The sequence below is a fragment of the Bufo bufo genome, chromosome 7 (genome assembly GCF_905171765.1).
Source record: "Bufo bufo chromosome 7, aBufBuf1.1, whole genome shotgun sequence".
Taxonomy (NCBI): domain Eukaryota; kingdom Metazoa; phylum Chordata; class Amphibia; order Anura; family Bufonidae; genus Bufo; species Bufo bufo.
Genome location: NC_053395.1, coordinates 22121704 through 22143900, shown reverse-complemented (window position 1 = coordinate 22143900; position 22197 = coordinate 22121704). Strand labels below are relative to the sequence as shown.

Genomic DNA, 22197 nt, shown 5'->3' with positions numbered 1-22197 from the left:
CCAGAGCTGCACTCACTATTCTGCTAGTGCAGTCACTGTGTACATACATTACATTACTTATCCTGTACTGATCCTGAGTTACATCATGTATTATACTCCAGAGCTGCACTCACTATTCTGCTGGTGCAGTCACTGTGTACATACATTACTTATCCTGTACTGATCCTGAGTTACATCCTGTATTATACCCCAGAGCTGCACTCACTATTCTGCAGGTGCAGTCACTGTGCACATACATTACATTACTTATTCGGAATTACATCCTGTTTTATACTCCAGAGCTGCACTCACTATTCTGCTGGTGCAGTCACTGTGTACATACATTACTTATCCTGTACTTATCCTGTACTGATCCTGTATTATACTCCAGAGCTGCACTCACTATTCTGCTGGTGGAGTCACTGTGTACATACATTACATTACTTATCCTGTACTGATCCTGAGTTACATCCTGTATTATACTCCAGAGCTGCACTCACTATTCTGCTGGTGCAGTCACTGTGTACATACATTACATTACTTATCCTGTACTGATCCTGAGTTACATCCTGTGTTATACTCCAGAGCTGCACTCACTATTCTGCTGGTGGAGTCACTGTGTACATACATTACATTACTTATCCTGTACTGATCCTGAGTTACATCCTGTATTATACTCCAGAGCTGCACTCACTATTCTGCTGGTGCAGTCACTGTGTACATACATTACTTATCCTGTACTGACCCTGAGTTACATCCTGTATTATACTCCAGAGCTGCACTCACTATTCTGCAGGTGCAGTCACTGTGCACATACATTACATTACTTATTCGGAATTACATCCTGTATTATACTCCAGAGCTGCACTCACTATTCTGCTGGTGCAGTCACTGTGTACATACATTACTTATCCTGTACTGACCCTGAGTTACATCCTGTATTATACTCCAGAGCTGCACTCACTATTCTGCAGGTGCAGTCACTGTGCACATACATTACATTACTTATTCGGAATTACATCCTGTATTATACTCCAGAGCTGCACTCACTATTCTGCTGGTGCAGTCACTGTGTATAAGCTGCACTATCCGCAATCTATGAATGAAGCATTCGGAAGTTGTAGTTTATGAAAAAATAGATTGCCAGAGGTTGCTGATCCCTGGTCTATAGTCTATGTATCTATCATTATCATATCCATCCATGTATCCTGCCTGTGGCCCCTCATGTACACGTGTGTTTGCTGTGTGATCTCCTGCAGAACGTTCCTCTCTTGTGGGATCTGACTTTATATTTACATCTGGTACAGAAATAGCAGCGTTATATATTAATAACAGCCACCAATCCTCCAGCCTCAGAACCAGCAGCCCCATGCAATCCCAACCCCTGGAGGGACAATTAAAAAGAAAAAAGTTTAACCTGTTCATCTCCATGTGCCTGAGATTATATACAGATATAGCAGAGGCGAGTTTATCATTTTTAGCCCAACTGAGGATATTATGCAGTTATCTGTAGTTTTACATGGGCCTCCCAGTAGAGATAGACCTATCAGTGCCCAGACAGATAAATGACAAACTCAGCTCTGCTAAATCTGTACATTCACTTTTTACAAGCTGCAGAGCGGTGATATTTCTGGACGTAAAGCGTATTCTATGACATTATAGCGGCTCTCCGCGGGCCCCTAAATTAAGGATATGACAAAGTCTTCATTTACTGGCAGAACGTGTCAGGAAATCCCAAGGAGTATTCTCCACGGCGGACTGTTTCCTTAAAGGGAATGTTAGACTTGCTGTCAATAAAGTTTTTTGAAACGAGCCCTCGGAGTGCCCACCGGAATGCAGCAGGTCCCCCATTCCCAAGCAAGTATTTAAAGGGGTATTTCAGTTTTATATTACTAAGCTTAATCCACTTTCTGTTTTTCAATTCTTCACAGTTTTAAAGATCTCTGCTTGCTGTCAGTGAATGGCAACATTCTTGTTTACATCTAGAAGCTAAAGACTTGTGCACGCCTGTATCCAGTGTACATGGTCACCGACAGTCTGGACTCCATTTTACCTGCACTGATACACTGTAACAAACTGTCAGGACCGGAGAGAGATTTGCGCTGCAGATTTTTATTTTTAGCTGACAGAGGATTGTCTAGACCGGATATAATGGTAACAAACCCTCTGCTGCTTATAGGTCGCGGCTGGTGTTCAGCCTTTGGAATGTTCCCGTTCACTGACAGAATGCAGAGATCTTGATAATAATAAGGAATTGAAAGACAGTGTGTGTTTAAAAAGTTGCAAATAGCCCTGCCTAGTACCGGGACCCCTTCACCTGGCGTTACTCCATACCTCAATGACAACCCTGTGGGAGATGTAATGGGGGCCATATTGGTTGTCAGGTCGTCAGAAAAAAAAGGGGAATTTTTATGGAGCTGCCCTTTAAGTAACCGTGACCTTAATCAGAGCATACCTTTCTCTCCCCCTCGGTGGTACACATTTCGGGGGCCCCTGGTACCGCTCTGCCAGTGCAGCTCTGACAATACCGGGTGCATTGTGCAGTAATCAGACGGCCCCCGGGGCCCTCACACTAATTCCTGTTATTTCTCCCAAAGCCGAGGTCAGGTAAGTAAAATGACACAGCCTTCTGTTCCTGATGGTCACCACTGAGCTAATGTACAGATATAGCAGAGCTGAGCCTGTTATTAACTCTTTGGGTGTACGCTCTCGATTTGGTCTCAGGTCTGTTGCTCCTGGCAAACACAGTTCTGCTGCACAAACCTGTCTCTGCTCTACGTGACAGCCCAGGTCTGCTAATCCTAATATTCCATTGCTTTACATACAAAAGCTCAGCTCTGCTATATCTGCCAATCCTTGTTGTGTTACATCTCCCAAACTCTACTATATCTGATCAATGCAGTGTTACTTCTCTGATCATCCCATATACTACTGCCCCCGACAAACCCAGCCCTACTACACTAACCATCCTAGCCCTGTTACAGTACATCTAACAACCCTAGTTCTTCTTCTCCTGACAAACCCAACTCTACTACACCAACCATCCTAGCCCTGTTACAGTAGATCTAACAACCCTAGTTCTTCTTCTCCTGACAAACCCAACTCTACTACACTAACCATCCTAGCCCTGTTACAGTACATCTAACAACCCTAGTTCTTCTTCTCTTGACAAACCCAACTCTACTACACCAACCATCCTAGCCCTGTTACAGTACATCTAACAACCCTAGTTCTTCTTCTCCTGACAAACCCAACTCTACTACACTAACCATCCTAGCCCAAACCCAACCCTACTATACAGACCGTTTTATTTCTCTTTCATCTAACAACCCTAGTTCTCCTACTTCTGACAAACCCAACTCTACTACACTGATCATCCTAGCCCTGTTACATCTAGCAACCCTAGATCAGATGGTCCTGACAAACCCAACTCTACTATGCGGACCATTTTAGTTCTGTTACATCTAAGGGTGCCTTCACATGTGGCAGATTTTGCGACAGTTCAATTCATGTGAATGGAGCAGCAGGCACATGGATTTCTGCAAGCTCTGCAGGTAGAGCAGAACAACCCTAGTGCTGCTGTACCCGCGTCTCCCTGCATATCTCACAATTCCATTCCCGCTACTAATCTCAGCCCTGCTGCATGTGACAAACTCAGCTCTGCTACACCTGCACTAATGAAGCACAGAACCGGTATTGTAAATCTATAATTCAGTTGTGTAATCCATAGAGGGGTCTGGGCAGTTCAGGCTCTCAGCTCCTCGGATATACTGACTGGTTTTCTGGGGCCAATTAAATTGTCGTTCTGCTGCTCTCGGATTGTTAACACGTTCACTTTTTTTGCCGTTTCTTGGCTGCCGTCACGCAGCACGAGCCGGCTAAATATATTTCTTCTCTAGAAAAAAAAAAAAGTCATGTAGGACAAAGAGAGCGAGGACTCCTGGCAGTCGCCTCGACAGTTCACAGTTTATTGGCAGCCGCTTTCAAGAAGGATTGAAAGTTCACGTAAACAGCGGCAATCATGGCGAAGAAAACACGGAAATATCGTTACTGTGCTGTACAAGGCCGCGGCAGCGCTGTCCTCACATACCGCACTGTGGTTTACACTGCTGCCATGTATCACCGTGTATCACTCCTGGGACTGTCACCTAAAGGGGAAAGAAGATACAGGAGAGAAGATCTCATAAATCTTCAGAGATACAGGGGAGAAAATCTTATTGCTCCAAGAGGCTCAATCCCCAAAGGTTCATCCAAATCAATCATTAAGAAGGAAGGTAGTAGATAGATAGATAGATAGTTAGATAGATAGATAGATAGATAGATAATAGATAGATAGATATGAGATAGATAGATAGATAGATAGATAATAGATAGATAGATAGATAGATAGATAGATAGATAGATAGATAGATAGATAGATAATAGATAGATAGATAGATAGATAGATAGGAGATAGATAGATAGATAGATAATAGATAGATAGATAATAGATAGATAGAAGGATAGATAGATAGATAGATAGATAGATATGGGATAGATAGATAGATAGATAGATAGATAGATAGATAGATAGATAGATAGATAGATAGATAGATAGATACTCTATACTCTGGAGCCATAGAAATCAATGACCATTTTGGACATTTTGTTATCTTTATACTAATACTCTTCTCATTATCCAAGGTTTTGAGTAAGATAAACATCAAATGGATGTGGTTTGGGTGGTCAAATGCTTTGTAGATGCCATATTGGTTACTCTTCTTTCACTACAAGGAATTTAAAGGGGTCCTCAAAGATGTCTATGACCAAATGATGATGGTGTTCTCCCACCCATTCATGGTTTTACATCCCACCACCAGCATAGAGGAGATACTGAAGTAACCCAACATGTCACCGTCTTATAATTTGCCTGCATTCTGATGGGTGCACTGGGCCGTGCGGATGTATCAGTCCCACAGGAAATAACAGAAGTTGGTCTTCTAGAAGTAAATTGAATCAGTGGTAATAAGGATTTGTCTTTTCTTCTGCCCCAGGCATTCGATGGCTTCATCTTCGCTTTCTTTGCGGTGGAAATGGTCATTAAGATGATAGCATTGGGCATCTTTGGGCAGAAGTGTTACCTGGGAGACACGTGGAACAGACTGGATTTTTTTATCGTCATGGCTGGGTGAGTAGTAAATGATGTCCAGGGGGTTTTAAGCTTCTACACTGGTAGGACGTTGTAGATTTCACTTGGGGCTTTATGGTCTGAACATAACCATACTCACCGAATATGTCACTGATTGGACTGCACTGTGCGCTAACTTATCAAGTTACAGTGGTGGTATGAGATTAGAAAAATATGACTCTTTTCTTTTAGTCTTCATTTTTCACTTGGATTCTGCTCGTATATACAAGAATATAACTACTATAATACTGCTCCTATGTACAAGAATATAACTACTATAATACTGCCTCCTATGTACAAGAATATAACTACTATAATACTGCTCCTATGTACAAGAATATAACTACTATAATACTGCTCCTATGTACAAGAATATAACTACTATAATACTGCCTCCTATGTACAAGAATATAACTACTATAATACTGCCTCCTATGTACAAGAATATAACTACTATAATACTGCCTCCTATGTACAAGACTATAACTACTGTAATACTGCTCCTATGTACAAGAATATAACTACTGTAATACTGCTCCTATGTACAGGAATATAACTACTGTAATACTGCTCCTATGTACAAGAATATAACTACTATAATACTGCCTCCTATGTACAAGAATATAACTACTATAATACTGCTCCTATGTACAAGAATATAACTACTATAATACTGCTCCTATGTACAAGACTATAACTACTGTAATACTGCTCCTATGTACAGGAATATAACTACTATAATACTGCTCCAATGTACAAGAATATAACTACTATAATACTGCTCCAATGTACAAGAATATAACTACTATAATACTGCCTCCTATGTACAAGACTATAACTACTATAATACTGCTCCTATGTACAGGAATATAACTACTATAATGCTGCCTCCTATGTACAAGAATATAACTACTATAATACTGCTCCTATGTGCAAGAATATAACTACTATAATACTTCTCCTATGTACAAGAATATAACTACTATAATACTGCCTCCTATATACAAGAATATAACTACTATAATACTGCTCCTATATACAAGAATATAACTACTATAATACTGCTCCTATGTACAAGAAATATAACTACTATAATACTGCCTCCTATGTACAAGAATATAACTACTATAATACTGCCTCCTATGTACAAAAATATAACTACTATAATACTGCCTCCTATATACAAGAATATAACTACTATAATACTGCCTCCTATGTACAAGAATATAACTACTATAATACTGCCTCCTATGTACAAGAATATAACTACTATAATACTGCCTCCTATGTACAAGAATATAACTACTATAATACTGCCTCCTATGTACAGGGATATAACTACTATAATACTGCTCCTATGTACATGAATATAACTACTATAATATTGCCTTCTATGTACAAAAATATAACTACTATAAAACTGTGCCTATATACAAGAATATAACTACTATAATACTGCCTCCTATGTACAAGAATATAACTACTGTAATACTGCTCCTATTTACAAGAATATAACTACTGTAATACTGCTCCTATGTACAAGAATATAACTACTATAATACTGCTCCAATGTACAAGAATATAACTACTATAATACTGCCTCCTATATACAAGAATATAACTACTATAATACTGCTCCTATGTACAAGAATATAACTACTATAATACTGCCTCCTATGTACAAGAATATAACTACTATAATACTGCTCCTATGTACAAGAATATAACTACTATAATACTGCCTCCTATGTACAAGAATATAACTACTATAATACTGCTCCTATGTACAAGAATATAACTACTATAATACTTCTCCTATGTACAAGAATATAACTACTATAATACTGATCCTATGTACAAGACTATAACTACTATAATACTGCTCCTATGTACAGGAATATAACTACTATAATACTGCCTCCTATGTACAAGAATATAACTACTATAATACTGCTCCTATGTACAAGAATATAACTACTATAATACTTCTCCTATGTACAAGAATATAACTACATAATACTGCCTCCTATATACAAGAATATAACTACTATAATACTGCCTCCTATATACAAGAATATAACTACTATAATACTGCTCCTATGTACAAGAAATATAACTACTATAATACTGCCTCCTATGTACAAGAATATAACTACTATAATACTGCTCCTATGTACAAGAATATAACTACTATAATACTTCTCCTATGTACAAGAATATAACTACTATAATACTGCCTCCTATGTACAAGAATATAACTACTATAATACTGCCTCCTATATACAAGAATATAACTACTATAATACTGCTCCTATGTACAAGAATATAACTACTATAATACTGCCTCCTATGTACAAGAATATAACTACTATAATACTGCCTCCTATGTACAAGAATATAACTACTATAATACTGCTCCTATGTACAAGAATTTAACTACTACGGTACTGCCTCCTATGTACAAGAATATAACTACTATAATACTGCCTCCTATATACAAGAATATAACTACTATAATACTGCCTCCTATGTACAAGAATATAACTACTATAATACTGCCTCCTATGTACAAGAATATAACTACTATAATACTGCCTCCTATGTACAGGGATATAACTACTATAATACTGCTCCTATGTACATGAATATAACTACTATAATATTGCCTTCTATGTACAAAAATATAACTACTATAAAACTGCGCCTATATACAAGAATATAACTACTATAATACTGCCTCCTATGTACAAGAATAGAACTACTATAATACTGCCTACTATGTACAAGAATGTAACTACTATAATACTGCTCCTATATACAAGAATATAACTACTATAATACTGCTCCTATGTACAAGAATATAACTACTATAATACTGCTCCTATGTGCAAGAATATAACTACTATAATACTGCTCCTATGTACAAGAATATAACTGCTATAATACTGCTCCTATGTACATGAATATAACTACTATAATCTTGCCTTCTATGTACAAAAATATAACTACTATAAAACTGCGCCTATATACAAGAATATAACTACTATAATACTGCCTCCTATGTACAAGAATAGAACTACTATAATACTGCCTACTATGTACAAGAATGTAACTACTATAATACTGCTCCTATATACAAGAATATAACTACTATAATACTGCTCCTATGTACAAGAATATAACTACTATAATACTGCTCCTATGTGCAAGAATATAACTACTATAATACTGCTCCTATGTACATGAATATAACTACTATAATATTGCCTTCTATGTACAAAAATATAACTACTATAAAACTGCGCCTATATACAAGAATATAACTACTATAATACTGCTCCTATATACAAGAATATAACTACTATAATACTGCTCCTATGTACAAGAATATAACTACTATAATACTACCTCCTATGTACAAGAATGTAACTACTATAATACTGCTCCTATGTACAAGAATATAACTACTATAATACTGCTCCTATGTGCAAGAATATAACTACTATAATACTGCTCCTATGTACAAGAATATAACTACTATAATACTGCCTCCTATGTACAAGAATATAACTACTATAATACTGCCTCCTATGTACAAGAATGTAACTACTATAATACTGCTCCTATGTACAAGAATATAACTACTATAATACTGCTCCTATGTGCAAGAATATAACTACTATAATACTGCTCCTATGTACAAGAATATAACTACTATAATACTGCTCCTATGTACATGAATATAACTACTATAATATTGCCTTCTATGTACAAAAATATAACTACTATAAAACTGCGCCTATATACAAGAATATAACTACTATAATACTGCTCCTATGTACAAGAATATAACTACTATAATACTGCTCCTATGTACAAGAATATAACTACTATAATACTACCTCCTATGTACAAGAATGTAACTACTATAATACTGCTCCTATGTACAAGAATATAACTACTATAATACTGCTCCTATGTGCAAGAATATAACTACTATAATACTGCTCCTATGTACAAGAATATAACTACTATAATACTGCCTCCTATGTACAAGAATATAACTACTATAATACTGCCTCCTATGTACAAGAATATAACTACTATAATACTGCTTCTATGTACAAGAATATAACTACTATAATACTGCTCCTATGTACAAGAATATAACTACTATAATACTGCCTCCTATGTACAAGAATATAACTACTATAATACTGCTCCTATGTACAAGAATATAACTACTATAATACTACCTCCTATGTACAAGAATGTAACTACTATAATACTGCTCCTATGTACAAGAATATAACTACTATAATACTGCCTCCTATGTACAAGAATATAACTACTATAATACTGTCTCCTATGTACAAGAATATAATTACTATAATACTGCTCCTATGTACAAGAATATACCTACTATAATACTCCTCCTATGTACCTGATTGTTACCACTGGTGTATTGTGTTGACATTGGGACATTTTAGACGTTGGACTTCTTATCTTCTCCCCGTCTTTCCCTCACAGTGAGGAGTATAACAGCAGCAGATTTGGCACAATTACCCTTTCATATTTCGCCAGGTCTGATGTCTGGCACCAGCGGGCTCTGGGGTCATGTGTGTATTACAGCCAATGAAAGGTCTTATAAGAGTGCGCTCGTTTGTTTGTGCGGTTTTTGTCATTTCATTAGACACGGCCTCTCAGCTGCTTAGTCACCGTCCTGTAAAGTCTGTTGTGTTGTGTTTTTCTGTCTTCTTAATTCTGACAGTAAATTCCAGGGAACATTCTGATTGCCATAAGAGGACACGATGTCTGTGCCAGTAAGAGGGAGAGAAAGGCAGGGAGAATTGTGGCTGGGGGAGTTGTTTACCGAGCTGCTATTCGGTTATTTAAAATGCCACGCCAGGCAAAAAAAATTGAAAAAATATATAAAAAGTAATAGAAAACATGCAAAGACACTTAAAATATTCAAAAATTTTACAGTTATACAAAAATATCCTAAAACATGCAACAGCTGTCAAAGAATATATAAAATAAAAATAATCAAAAATGTGCAAAAAATATGCCAAAGGTCACAAAATTTATAAAATACAAACAAAAATGCACATAGAAATAAATTAAAAAAAAAGGAATACACTGAGGACACACACAAAGTATATAAAAATATCCACACAATACACAAGAGGCAGAAAGATACAGAAATATTGATACGTTCACCCACAATATATAAAAGAATATACAACAAATACACAAAAAATTACATAAAATTCTGAAAAAATATATTTATATTCCTAAAAATACACAAAAATGAATTAAAATAAAAAATAGCTGAAATAAAAGGAATTCAGTGGACCTCTACTGGCTTAGAATTTGTAAAGTTTCCCTTGAAATAGCGACTCCTTTGTCCCAGAACGCGGCCTCGCACGTCATTACATGTGTTCCTGGTCGCTTTATATGTACAGTGTAGTCCAGGGCCCTCAGGTCAGGGAGCCCTCAGGTCACCCGGTCACCCGGTCTACGCACTAGTGTTCTCTTCTCTGCCCTGTCCGCCCACCTCTCTTCATGTCGCTGGTAGGAATGGCCACATAACAGCCCACATGCCCCCCGCGGAGACGCAGTGGCTGATATGGGTGACACCGTCTGTTACGGTACCTTGCACATAGGGGTCGCTGTGTAGACTGTGTACAGGTCCCATGAAAATATTGCCCAGTTTGTTTAAATATATATCTACAGTGCCCTCTTCTGGCACTGGCCTTTGCAGGTGGCCCTCCCTCATGCACATCTGATTGGTTACATTGTGTTCTATCTCCGCCCACTTCACATTTTCTCTCCTACTGCTGACATCATTCTATTGATCTGATTGGTTACATTGTGTTCTATCTCCGCCCACTTCACAGTTTCTCTCCTGATGTCATCAGTCCCTTGATCTGATTGGCTGCATTGTGTTTTAACCTCACTTCACAATTTCTCTCCTACTGCTGACATCACTCTATTGATCTGATTGGCTACATTGTGTTCTATCTCCGCCCACTTCACAGTTTCTCTCCTGAAGTCATCAGTCCCTTGATCTGATTGGCTGCATTGTGTTTTATCTCCGCCCACTTCACATTTTCTCTCCTACTGCTGACATCATTCTATTGATCTGATTGGTTACATTGTGTTTTATCTCCGCCCACTTCACAATTTCTCTCCTACTGCTGACATCACTCTATTGATCTGATTGGCTACATTGTGTTCTATCCCCACCCACTTCACAATGGTTCTTCTGCCGCTGTCATCTTTCCCTTAATCTGATTGGTTATATTGTTTTTTTTATCTCCACCCACTTCCCGTTTTCCTTTCTCCGGCTGTCATCAGTCATTTGCTCTGATTGGTAACATTGTGTTCTATCCCCGCCCACTCCACAGTTTCTCTCCCGCTGTCTTCCCTCCCTCGATCTGATTGGTTCTGAGATGTTTTATCTCCGCCTCCTGTATAACTTTGCCTTCCACTGTTATCATTCCTTTGATTTTAGGGCCCAGACATCAACAAGGGCCCGGTGCACAACCTGTAGTCAGCACCTGGGGGGATGGACATATTATTTAGTGGCTACGATTCCCCCCCCCCCCAGTCTTGCACTGACCGTCCCTTTAAATGTAATCGCTCTCGTCGCGGCACGTCGTCTCTACAAGTTTACTGCTTTATAGAAAGTTTTCTTAAGTCTTCTGAGAAATCTTCTGCCCATGTAAACAGATATGAGGACAAACGGAGACCAGGAGAGAAAAATCACTTCCCCACAAGAGCGAGGAGAACGGCAATCAGCCGTGACAGCGCCCGCCGAGCCGCCGAGGCGGAAAATAACCACAATAGCTTGATTGCTGAGATGTATAAAACAAGGCGGGAAAATCAATACAATGCACATTCAGATGTATATTGGGAAATAATACCCCTCATTATGTGGGAGCGGCGCCAGGCACCGTGATTGTACCGAAACGTGAGGGCGACTGCATATTCTGTAGCGCGGTACAAGCAAACAATGGCAGAAAGAAATTATAATTAGAAGCGTCGCCCTTAGCTCCTCGAGACACTGTGGGGGTGACTGTACTGAGGGTACTATGTCTGGCTCAATTATGGGGGTACAGTGGGCATCACAGTTATGAGGGTGGTATGTCTGGCTGTATTATGGGGGACACTGTAGGTGTCACTGTTATGAGGGTACTATGTCTGGCTGTATTATGGGGGACACTGTGGGTATGACTGTTATGAGGGTACTATGTCTGGCTGTATTTTGGGGACACTGTGGATATGACTGTTATGAGGGTACTATGTCTGGGTGTAATATGGGGACACTGTGGATATGACTGTTATGAGGGTACTATGTCTGGCTGTATTTTGGGGACACTGTGGATATGACTGTTATGAGGGTACTATGTCTGGGTGTAATATGGGGACACTGTGGATATGACTGTTATGAGGGTACTATGTCTGGCTGTATTTTGGGGACACTGTGGATATGACTGTTATGAGGGTACTATGTCTGGGTGTAATATGGGGACACTGTGGATATGACTGTTATGAGGGTACTATGTCTGGGTGTAATATGGGGAACACTGTGGGTGTCACTGTTATGAGGGTATTATGGCTGTCTATATAATGGGGGACTCTGTGGATATCAGTGTCATGAGGACACTGTATGGAAACACTCAGTGTTATGAAGGCGCCATGGCAGACATTATTATGGGAGACCGAGGGCGCTATTGTTATGGGCATAGCTAGCTCTGTTATGGGGACACTCCTGCTCTCCACGTGATGTCACTATGTAGGATTCCATGTGCTCTCTCATTCACCTGCGCTCTCTTTCTCCTAGGATGATGGAATACTCTCTGGACGGACACAACGTCAGCCTGTCTGCCATCCGCACTGTCCGAGTTTTACGGCCGCTAAGAGCCATTAATAGAGTCCCAAGTAAGTGCAAGTTCTCAGCCGCCACTTTCTAATATATGGGGCCCCTGGAACAAGGGGCCAATGCTGCCTTCTCTTTATCATGTGAATTATATTGATGGCTCCATCAATCGTCATTTTATTTTACTTTGCAACTATTTTTACGGTAGAACTCATCTATTACATGCAAACAGTAATGAAAAAATGTCATCCGGAGCTGTAGGACCCCCCCAACTCCAGCACCCGCAGGGACGTCTGATCTGACAATATCTGGAAGGAATGAAATCAATATCTCAGCGGGTGTCAGAGTTTCCTGCAGGCCGCTCTGCCTTCCCATCAACCGTATATAACCCGAATGAAGCAGCTTTCCAGCTTTGTGTGGATTCACTTTGAGCGTATGCCCCCTTGGGACCCCTCGTCACTTTTCGTTAGAGCATTCTATGCTGATTCATTTCTTCATATATCTTTATAATACTTAGAACTTAGTTTTTTGGTTTTTTTCAGATACAAAGCTCCAGATCCTCTGCATGGACATATAATTTAATCATAGAATTCTGCTACCTGCAGACACCACTAGAGGGAGCTCAGGAGCTGCCTGCATACTGTCCATACATTGAACTCCATAATAACACAGTCTGCAGTCAGCTCCCTCTAGTGGTGGCTGCTGGTAGCAGAATGTCATCATGTAACTCTATGTCTATACGGAGAAACTGGCGCCAAATACTACAAAGATAGATTAAGGATTTCATCAGTTTATTAGTCGGAATCTAAACTTTTAGTGCACGTGTGTTCCTGATATGTGAACATATGCTTAGCGCTATATTAATGTTTTTAAACGGGGCCAGTGATAAGCTGGTCACAGAGATCATCTGCGAGCTATTGGGGAACCCAGTGTTCCTTTTTCTGCAGCACCCCCACAGGGGAAATGAAGCATTACACAGTAGTTCCATTGAAATGAACGTACCTGTGCATGGATATGTCGGGTCCCACAGAGTCAGTAATAGAGTCACGTGCGAGGCTTGTGCCTGGCTGTGCAGCTCGGACATAACTGTAATACCAAACGCAACCTGTGGACAGGTGTGGCGCTGTTTTTGGAAGAGAGCGGCTTCTTTTCATCAATGACATAATGATAGGTGACAAGGAGACACCAGACACTTGTATCCATTGTGACAGGTGACATCAAACTCCACAAGAACAGGTGTCTTGCAGATTTTTTTTATGGCACATTAAGGCAGGTACATATTTAAAGGGGTTAGAAAACACTTGGGGGTGCAGAGGTAGAGGTCGCCCCCCCAGGCTTTGGCGACGCATAGCTTTTCTGGAGCCCAGGAGCTTCACGTTACCCCTCTAGGGGGTAAGAGGCCAAATTCAGGAGCGTCTTCACCTCTGGAGGACCCGACATGTCCATACATTTCACAGGAAGTGCATTGATTTCAATGCAAACGGTGTAATGCCTACTTTGTCCTGTGGTGGAGCTGTAGGGAAATGAAACACTTGCTGCTGGGTTCCCTCAGAGATTAGAGCCGATCACTTGGTTCCCCAGCAGCAGGACTAACAGTGCTCAGCTTTAGAAGACCCTACAGGGCAGAGCCCCTTTAACAATAATAGGGTTTACCCATCATCAGTCTGGAAGATGGTGGTAGTATTCCAGTCGAGGTGATTCATGGACACAGGCGCTCTGTGTCTGTTATTAATTGCGATTGACCGTTAATGGAACATGCTTTGGCCCAGCGATAGTGCGTGGCGCATTACAGGGGTGCGGGGGCGTCCGGATTTAGAGCGGCTTATACTGTTTATTTGGTGTTTAGTATATCGAGGGCTCGTTCAGCACAGAGAGGCTATTTGTTTTCTTGGTTTCGCTGTTTGGTCGTCATGGCGCTCAATCCGAGCGAATTGTATTATATTGTTTGTTAGGATGTTAATTTCTATCCGTGCACAAAAAAATATTCGCCAAGAAAAGAAAAAGTGTTAAAATGCCTTTAAAGGGATTTTCCAGGAGTAGAATATTAATAACCTGTCCTCAGGAGAGGTCGTCAGTAGGAGATCGGTGGGGGTCCGACTCCCAGCACCCCCAGCCAATCAGACCGTTGAGCACTGCAGCCAGTGACGTCACATTCATCGGTCACATGGCCTAGGCGCAGCTCAGTCCCATTCGAGTGAATGGGCCTGGGCTGCAATACCAGCCACAGCCACTATACGATGTACGGCGCTGTGCTTTCCGGATGTCGGACCCCCACCGATCAGATTTTGATGACTTTTCCTGAGGATAGATCTTCGATTTTCTACTGCCAGAAAAACCCTTTAACGGGATGAAACGGATGCCAGATTATCAAATGTTCTGAATTATCGGGGCAGCCATGGAAATATATGTTAAAGAGGTTGTCCCACTCTCTTACACCCTATTAGAGAATTCTGAGTTTGGATGGGGGGGTCCTCTGTTTGCTCTGTCCAGAGTGGAGGACCCATCCTGTCCTGCATTACACACACACAACCCATCGATGGGAATGGACACCGTGTAATACTTCATCTCTCCTGCGGAGGCGCTGCAGGGAAATTAAACACTTACTGCCAGGTTTCCCCACAGATCACGGCTGATCGCTGGAGGACACTTTGTGTTAAGTGCGTTGTCCTACGACCCTTCTACCAAGTACAGATTGTCCAAAGTGGAGAACCTTCAGCTCTGTGCCGGAGTATCAGATTTACCGGATTATCATCAAGTGTGGCTGTTACGGGGTGGGACGTAAAATATGGTGCGGCTAGGTTTTCAAATGTTAGAAAGTCACAGGATTTATAAAGCATTCTATAGTCTGAATACCCCTTTAATGCAGATCAGGATCTCCGGAAAGCTGGATGACAACCCCTATCAATTCTGTAGTAGGAGACCCAGCAACATTAAAAAAAAAGGCAGTTAAAGGGGAACTCCTCATTTTAAAAACAATTCTATTTTGTCACAATTTTTTATTTTTTATTATGTTACTCTCAGGCATCATCCATTTTTTTTATTTTTTATTTTGAACTAGAACTAGAAATATGGAGTTCCCCTTTAAACTACTTGTGTAATATTCCCTGTGTCTTTGTCTTCCTCTGCAGGTATGAGAATACTGGTGACCCTGCTGTTAGATACTCTGCCTATGTTAGGCAACGTCCTTCTCTTGTGTTTCTTTGTGTTTTTCATCTTCGGGATTGTCGGCGTCCAGCTCTGGGCGGGGTTACTCCGAAACCGGTGTTTCATTGACCAAGATTTCGCAAAGTAAGTGAAGTTCTCTCACTTTGGCGTCACTAGCCTCATGCTGTAGGTGGATAACATAACAAATGGCCGGTCTCAGCCTATAGTTCCTGAAAAAGTTGGGTGACAACCAATATGGCCGCCGTGACAGGTCCCTCGGCTGAGCTCCTAAATGACAAATCTTATTCCCCTTTTTCCTTACTATTACATTTCTGATCCTAGACTCTCGGAAAAGCTAGGCGACCACCCTGGTGGTCATATTGGTTGTCGCTAAGCTTTCCTCGAAGAACATCTTTATATTTGTTACTTACATGGGAAATGATCATTCCATTTTTTTGTATATTTTTGCAACCATTTTTTTAAATTTTATCTTAATTTATTTTAAAAAATAAACCTTCTAAGAAAATCTATTTAGTCTATGCAGCTCCTCTGCAAACCTATGTGTTTCTATGGTTACAGACTACAAACACGTCCAGTGTAGTCTGATCCTGTAGACCAGGCATCCTCAAACTGCGGCCCTCCAGCTGTTGTAAAACTACAACTCCCACAGTGCCCTGCTGTAGGCTGATACCTGTGGGCTGTTCGGGCATGCTGGGAGTTGTAGTTTTGCAACAGCCGCAGGGCCGCAGTTTGAGGACGCCTGCTGTAGACTGTAGATCAAACTACCCACGGCTACGGGAAGATTCTGACTCCTATGGCTTCTAAGGTCCCTGTCAGAATCCTATGTCTCCTCCTGAGATAAGCGGCGCCGGAGGTGTCTGTAAGTCGCTGATCTCCCCTCTGTTGGAGTAAGTGAGCGTTTTGCATGTTAATGGTAAGACTAATAAAGGCAACAAGTGCACACCCAACACATGTAGCGGTATACCCCACAAAGGCTTTCTTAAAGGGATAAGCCGTCCCGAGGCGGGATCCTTCCTAAATTGTAATTGACGTTAGGCATGTCAGCCCGCCGCTTATGATTATACGTAAATAGCCAACTTTCACCTCCAGTCGCTGCTAAAAAAGAAAAGAGATTAACCCTTACCATTAATCCACTTAAACCAACACCGATGGCGACGCTAATCCATCCTTTCACGAGGAGGACTCCTATAAGAGGCCATTAAGGAGATTAGGCGACGTCTCCGTATGTGCGTTATCAGCCGCAGTACCAGCCTGCCCCGTCCTGTGTCCATAATGGGTCTGTCACAGATAAGGAGAGGACAGTGGGGTGAGAGCGGGCCCGAAAGGTCAGAGATACGGGGAGCCGCCAGACCCTATATGGATGCTCTGCAGAAACGTAAAGTGGAAACGTGAGGACTTGGAGGGGCGGACACGTCAAGTGTCATTGATACGGGTTTACTGTAATCTCGTTCACAGCAGACGGGGGTCCTGAGAGATGAAGAGAACGTTCTGTCTCAGCTCCGGGACGTCTCTCTCAGCGACTCTGTGTAACCCCTGCCATCTACACCGATAATGACCTGACCAATGTCTCTGGAGGACCCTAAAATGTGGGGCCAACAAAAAATGTTTATTTTAAACAGGAGTAAATGAATGCCGCCATACTACTGTCTAAATAATAGTGTTAAAAATGAGGCCTAGTAACAGTGCTATAGCAGCGCCACTTAGTGTCATGTGTCATACAGAGACTACATAACAGTATCATACAATTTTCTCCTAATACTGCCATACAGTGACTGATTAATAGTATGATACACTGCCATACAGTGACCACATAATACTGCCATACAGTGACTGATTAATAGTATGATACACTGCCATACAGTGACCACATAATAGTGCCATACACTGCCCTCATAGCACTGCCATACCGTGACTACAAAATAGAATTGTACACTTTCCTTAAATTAGTGCCATACACTGACCACATAAATAATATAATTTTTCTTAGGCTCCTTTCACACAGGCGAGTATTCCACGCGGATGCGATGCGTGATGTGAACGCATTGCACCCGCACTGAATCCAGACCCATTCATTTCTATGGGGCTGTGCACACGAGCGGTGATTTTCACGCATCACTTGTGCGTTGCGTGAAAATCGCAGCATGCTCCTCTTTGTGCGTTTTTCACGTAACGCAGGCCCCATAGAAATGAATGGGGTTGCGTGAAAATCGCAAGCATCCGCAAGCAAGTGCGGATGCGGTGCGATTTTCACGCACGGTTGCTAGGTGACGATCGGGTTGGGGACCCGATCATTATTTTTTCCCTTATAACATGGTTATAAGGGAAAATAATAGCATTCTGAATACAGAATGCATTGTACAATAGCGCTGGAGGGGTTAAAAAATAAATAAAAAATAATTTAACTCACCTTAATCCACTTGATCGCGCAGCCGGCATCTCTTCTGTCTTCATCTGTGAGCAATAGGACCGTTGATGACGTCACTACGCTCATCACATGATCCATCACCATGGTGATGGATCATGTGACGGACCATGTGATGAACGCAGTGACATCATCAAAGGTCCTATTGCTCACAGATAAAGACAGGAGAGATGCCGGCTGCGCGAACAAGTGGATTAAGGTGAGTTAAATTATTTTTTATTTTTTTTAACCCCTCCAGCGCTATTGTACTATGCATTCTGTATTCAGAATGCTATTATTTTCCCTTATAACCATGTTATAAGGGGAAATAATACAATCTACACTACAACTAACCCAAACCCGAACTTCTGTGAAACTGACTGCAATTGCGTTCCTACTCGCGCGGGTTTGTCGCAATGCATCGGGATGCATCTGGACCTAATCCGGACACGCCCGTGTGAAAGAGGCCTTATAGTACCGCCATACAGTGACCATATTATTGTATCACCTTTCTTATAATACTGAAACACAGTGACTACCTAATAGTATCATACACTTTTCTTATAATACTGTCATACAAAATAGTGTAGTAATCTGCCCATTAAAGGGGTTTTCCAAGTGTTATCCTCTGTATAGGTCATCATCAGTATCTGATTGGTGGGGGTCCGACACCTGGGACCCCCACAGATCAGCTGTTTGAGTAGGCACCAGCACTTGCAGTAGTGCTGCGGCCTTATTTCAGATTTTCCTAGGCCGTGCGACGACACGTTCCTCGGTCACGTGTCCTAGACTAGCTCAGAGCCCAAAGAAGTGAAGGGGCCGAGCTGCAATACCAAGCACGGCCACTATGCAATGTACGGCGCTGTGCTTGATGAGTATAGAGAGAAGGAGACTGCACTCACAGGAGCGCCGGTGGGGGGTCCCAAGGGTTGGACCCCACTGATCAGATACTGATGACCCATCCTGAGCATAGTAAACACTTGGAAAACCCCTTTAATAGTACTACATACTAATGTAATATTGCCATACAGATACAGTGGCACAGTGGGTGCCCCTTTTCATACTGTTCATACACAATGGTAGCATGCACTGCCCTTACAACACTGCCTACATAATAGTATTGTATGCTTCCCATATAATACCGCTACATTGTACTAACATTCACTGACTACATTATTGTGTGGTGTCATACAGTGCATAATAGTATCATAATCTGCCCCCATAATAGTGCCACATACAGTACAGACCAAAAGTTTGGACACACCTTCTCATTCAAAGAGTTTTCTTTATTTTCATGACTATGAAGGCATCGAAACTATGAATTAACACATGTGGAATTATATACATAACAAACAAGTGTGAAACAACTGAAAATATGTCATATTCTGGGTTCTTCAAAGTAGCCACCTTTTGCTTTGATTACTGCTTTGCACACTCTTGGCATTCTATTGATGAGCTTCAAGAGGTAGTCCCCTGAAATGGTCTTCCAACAGTCTTGAAGGAGTTCCCAGAGATGCTTAGCACTTGTTGGCCCTTTTGCCTTTACTCTGCGGTCCAGCTCACCCCAAACCATCTCGATTGGGTTCAGGTCCGGTGACTGTGGAGGCCAGGTCATCTGGCGCAGCACCCCATCACTCTCCTTCATGGTCAAATAGCCTTTACTTTCAAAGTTTTCCCAATTTTTCGGCTGACTGACTGACCTTCATTTCTTAAAGTAATGATGGCCACTCGTTTTTCTTTACTTAGCTGCTTTTTTCTTGCCATAATACAAATTCTAACAGTCTATTCAGTAAGACTATCAGCTGTGTATCCACCTGACTTCTCCTCAACGCAACTGATGGTCCCAACCCCATTTATAAGGCAAGAAATCCCACTTATTAAACCTGACAGGGCACACCTGTGAAGTGAAGACCATTTCAGGGGACTACCTCTTGGAGCTCATCAAGAGAATGCCAAGAGTGTGCAAAGCAGTAATCAAAGCAAAAGGTGGCTACTTTGAAGAACCTAGAATATGACATATTTTCAGTTGTTTCACACTTGTTTGTTATGTATATAATTCCACATGTGTTAATTCATAGTTTTGATGCCTTCAGTGTGAATCTACAATTTTCATAGTCATGAAAATGAAGAAAGCTCCTTGAATGAGAAGGGGTGTCCAAACTTTTGGTCTGTACTGTACCTAAAGTACAAAAAGGTTATACACTGCCATACAGTGACACAATATACTAATGTTTAGTGTCTACAATATTGTGACAAGTGTCATACAACAGCTACATAACAGTGCATGCACAATGGTATCATCCTGCTCATCTAATACTGCCATACAAGTCCCTTATGATACTGCTATACGGTGCCTAGTGTCTACATAATAGTGCCACAATCTAGCCTCATTATAGTGCCACACGCTTGCATAATAACCGCCATGCTACAAATGAAAAAAAATACTGCCCTTCACATCTGCATGTGTGGACTGGCAGGATCTGGGCATCTGCCGGGGTCATCCGTTGAACAAGGCGATTTTGCCTCTTGCAGTTTGTCAGGCGGCTCATCAGTGGAGCTCCTAGCAAAGAAGTCATTTAAATTCCACTTTCCCTCTCATGCGGCTCAGGACGAAAAACATTTTGGAAAGGTTGGGAGATGAGTTAAGTTGTGCTATTTAAATGCAGATATAGTGTGTAATGGGGGCAGAGGGCACCAGATAAAGACACCGCACGTCCCCCGTATAGAAAGCAGTCACAGCAAGGGAGAAGAAGGAGAAAGATTTGGTATGTCAGCAGCTCTATAGGATGTTATAGGAGCCATCCCGTTTCTAATATAGATATAAAGAAGTCTGCATACAAAGATCACTCACTTTCTGAATATGTATTACCAATACTGGTCCTGTATTATACTCCAGAGCTGCACTCACTATTCTGCTGGTGCAGTCACTGTGTACATACATTACATTACTTATTCTGTACTGATCCTGAGTTACATCCTGTATTATACTCCAGAGCTGCACTCACTATTCTGCTGGTGCAGTCACTGTGTACATACATTACTTATTCTGTACTGATTCTGAGTTACATCCTGTATTATACTCCAGAGCTGCACTCACTATTCTGCTGGTGCAGTCACTGTGTACATACATTACTTATCCTGTACTGATCCTGAGTTACATCCTGTATTATACTCCAGAGCTGCACTCACTATTCTGCTGGTGGAGTCATTGTGTACATACATTACATTACTCATTCTGTACTGATCCTGAGTTACCTCCTGTATTATACTGCAGAGCTGCACTCACTATTCTGCTGGTGGAGTCACTGTGTACATACATTACTTATCCTGTACTGACCCTGAGTTACATCCTGTATTATACTCCAGAGCTGCACTCACTATTCTGCTGGTGCAGTCACTGTGTACATACATTACATTACTTATCCTGTACTGATCCCGAGTTACATCCTGTATTATACTCCAGAGCTGCACTCACTATTCTGCTGGTGCAGTCACTGTGTACATACATTACATTACTTATTCTGTACTGATCCTGAGTTACATCCTGTATTATACTGCAGAGCTGCACTCACTATTCTGCTGGTGGAGTCACTGTGTACA

At 41.1% G+C, this 22197-nt stretch overlaps 1 protein-coding gene across 3 annotated transcripts in view; it reads left to right on the top strand.

Moving 5' to 3' along the window:
* CACNA1H (calcium voltage-gated channel subunit alpha1 H) overlaps positions 1-22197 on the top strand; it is a 382070-nt gene that overhangs the window by 202037 nt on the left and 157836 nt on the right. For all 3 annotated transcript variants that reach the window (XM_040439279.1, XM_040439277.1, XM_040439276.1), the window contains exons 4-6: positions 5013-5146; positions 12996-13093; positions 16160-16319. In XM_040439279.1, coding sequence (XP_040295213.1) covers positions 5013-5146; positions 12996-13093; positions 16160-16319 — 392 coding nt within the window. The remainder of the gene's footprint in view (positions 1-5012; positions 5147-12995; positions 13094-16159; positions 16320-22197) is intronic.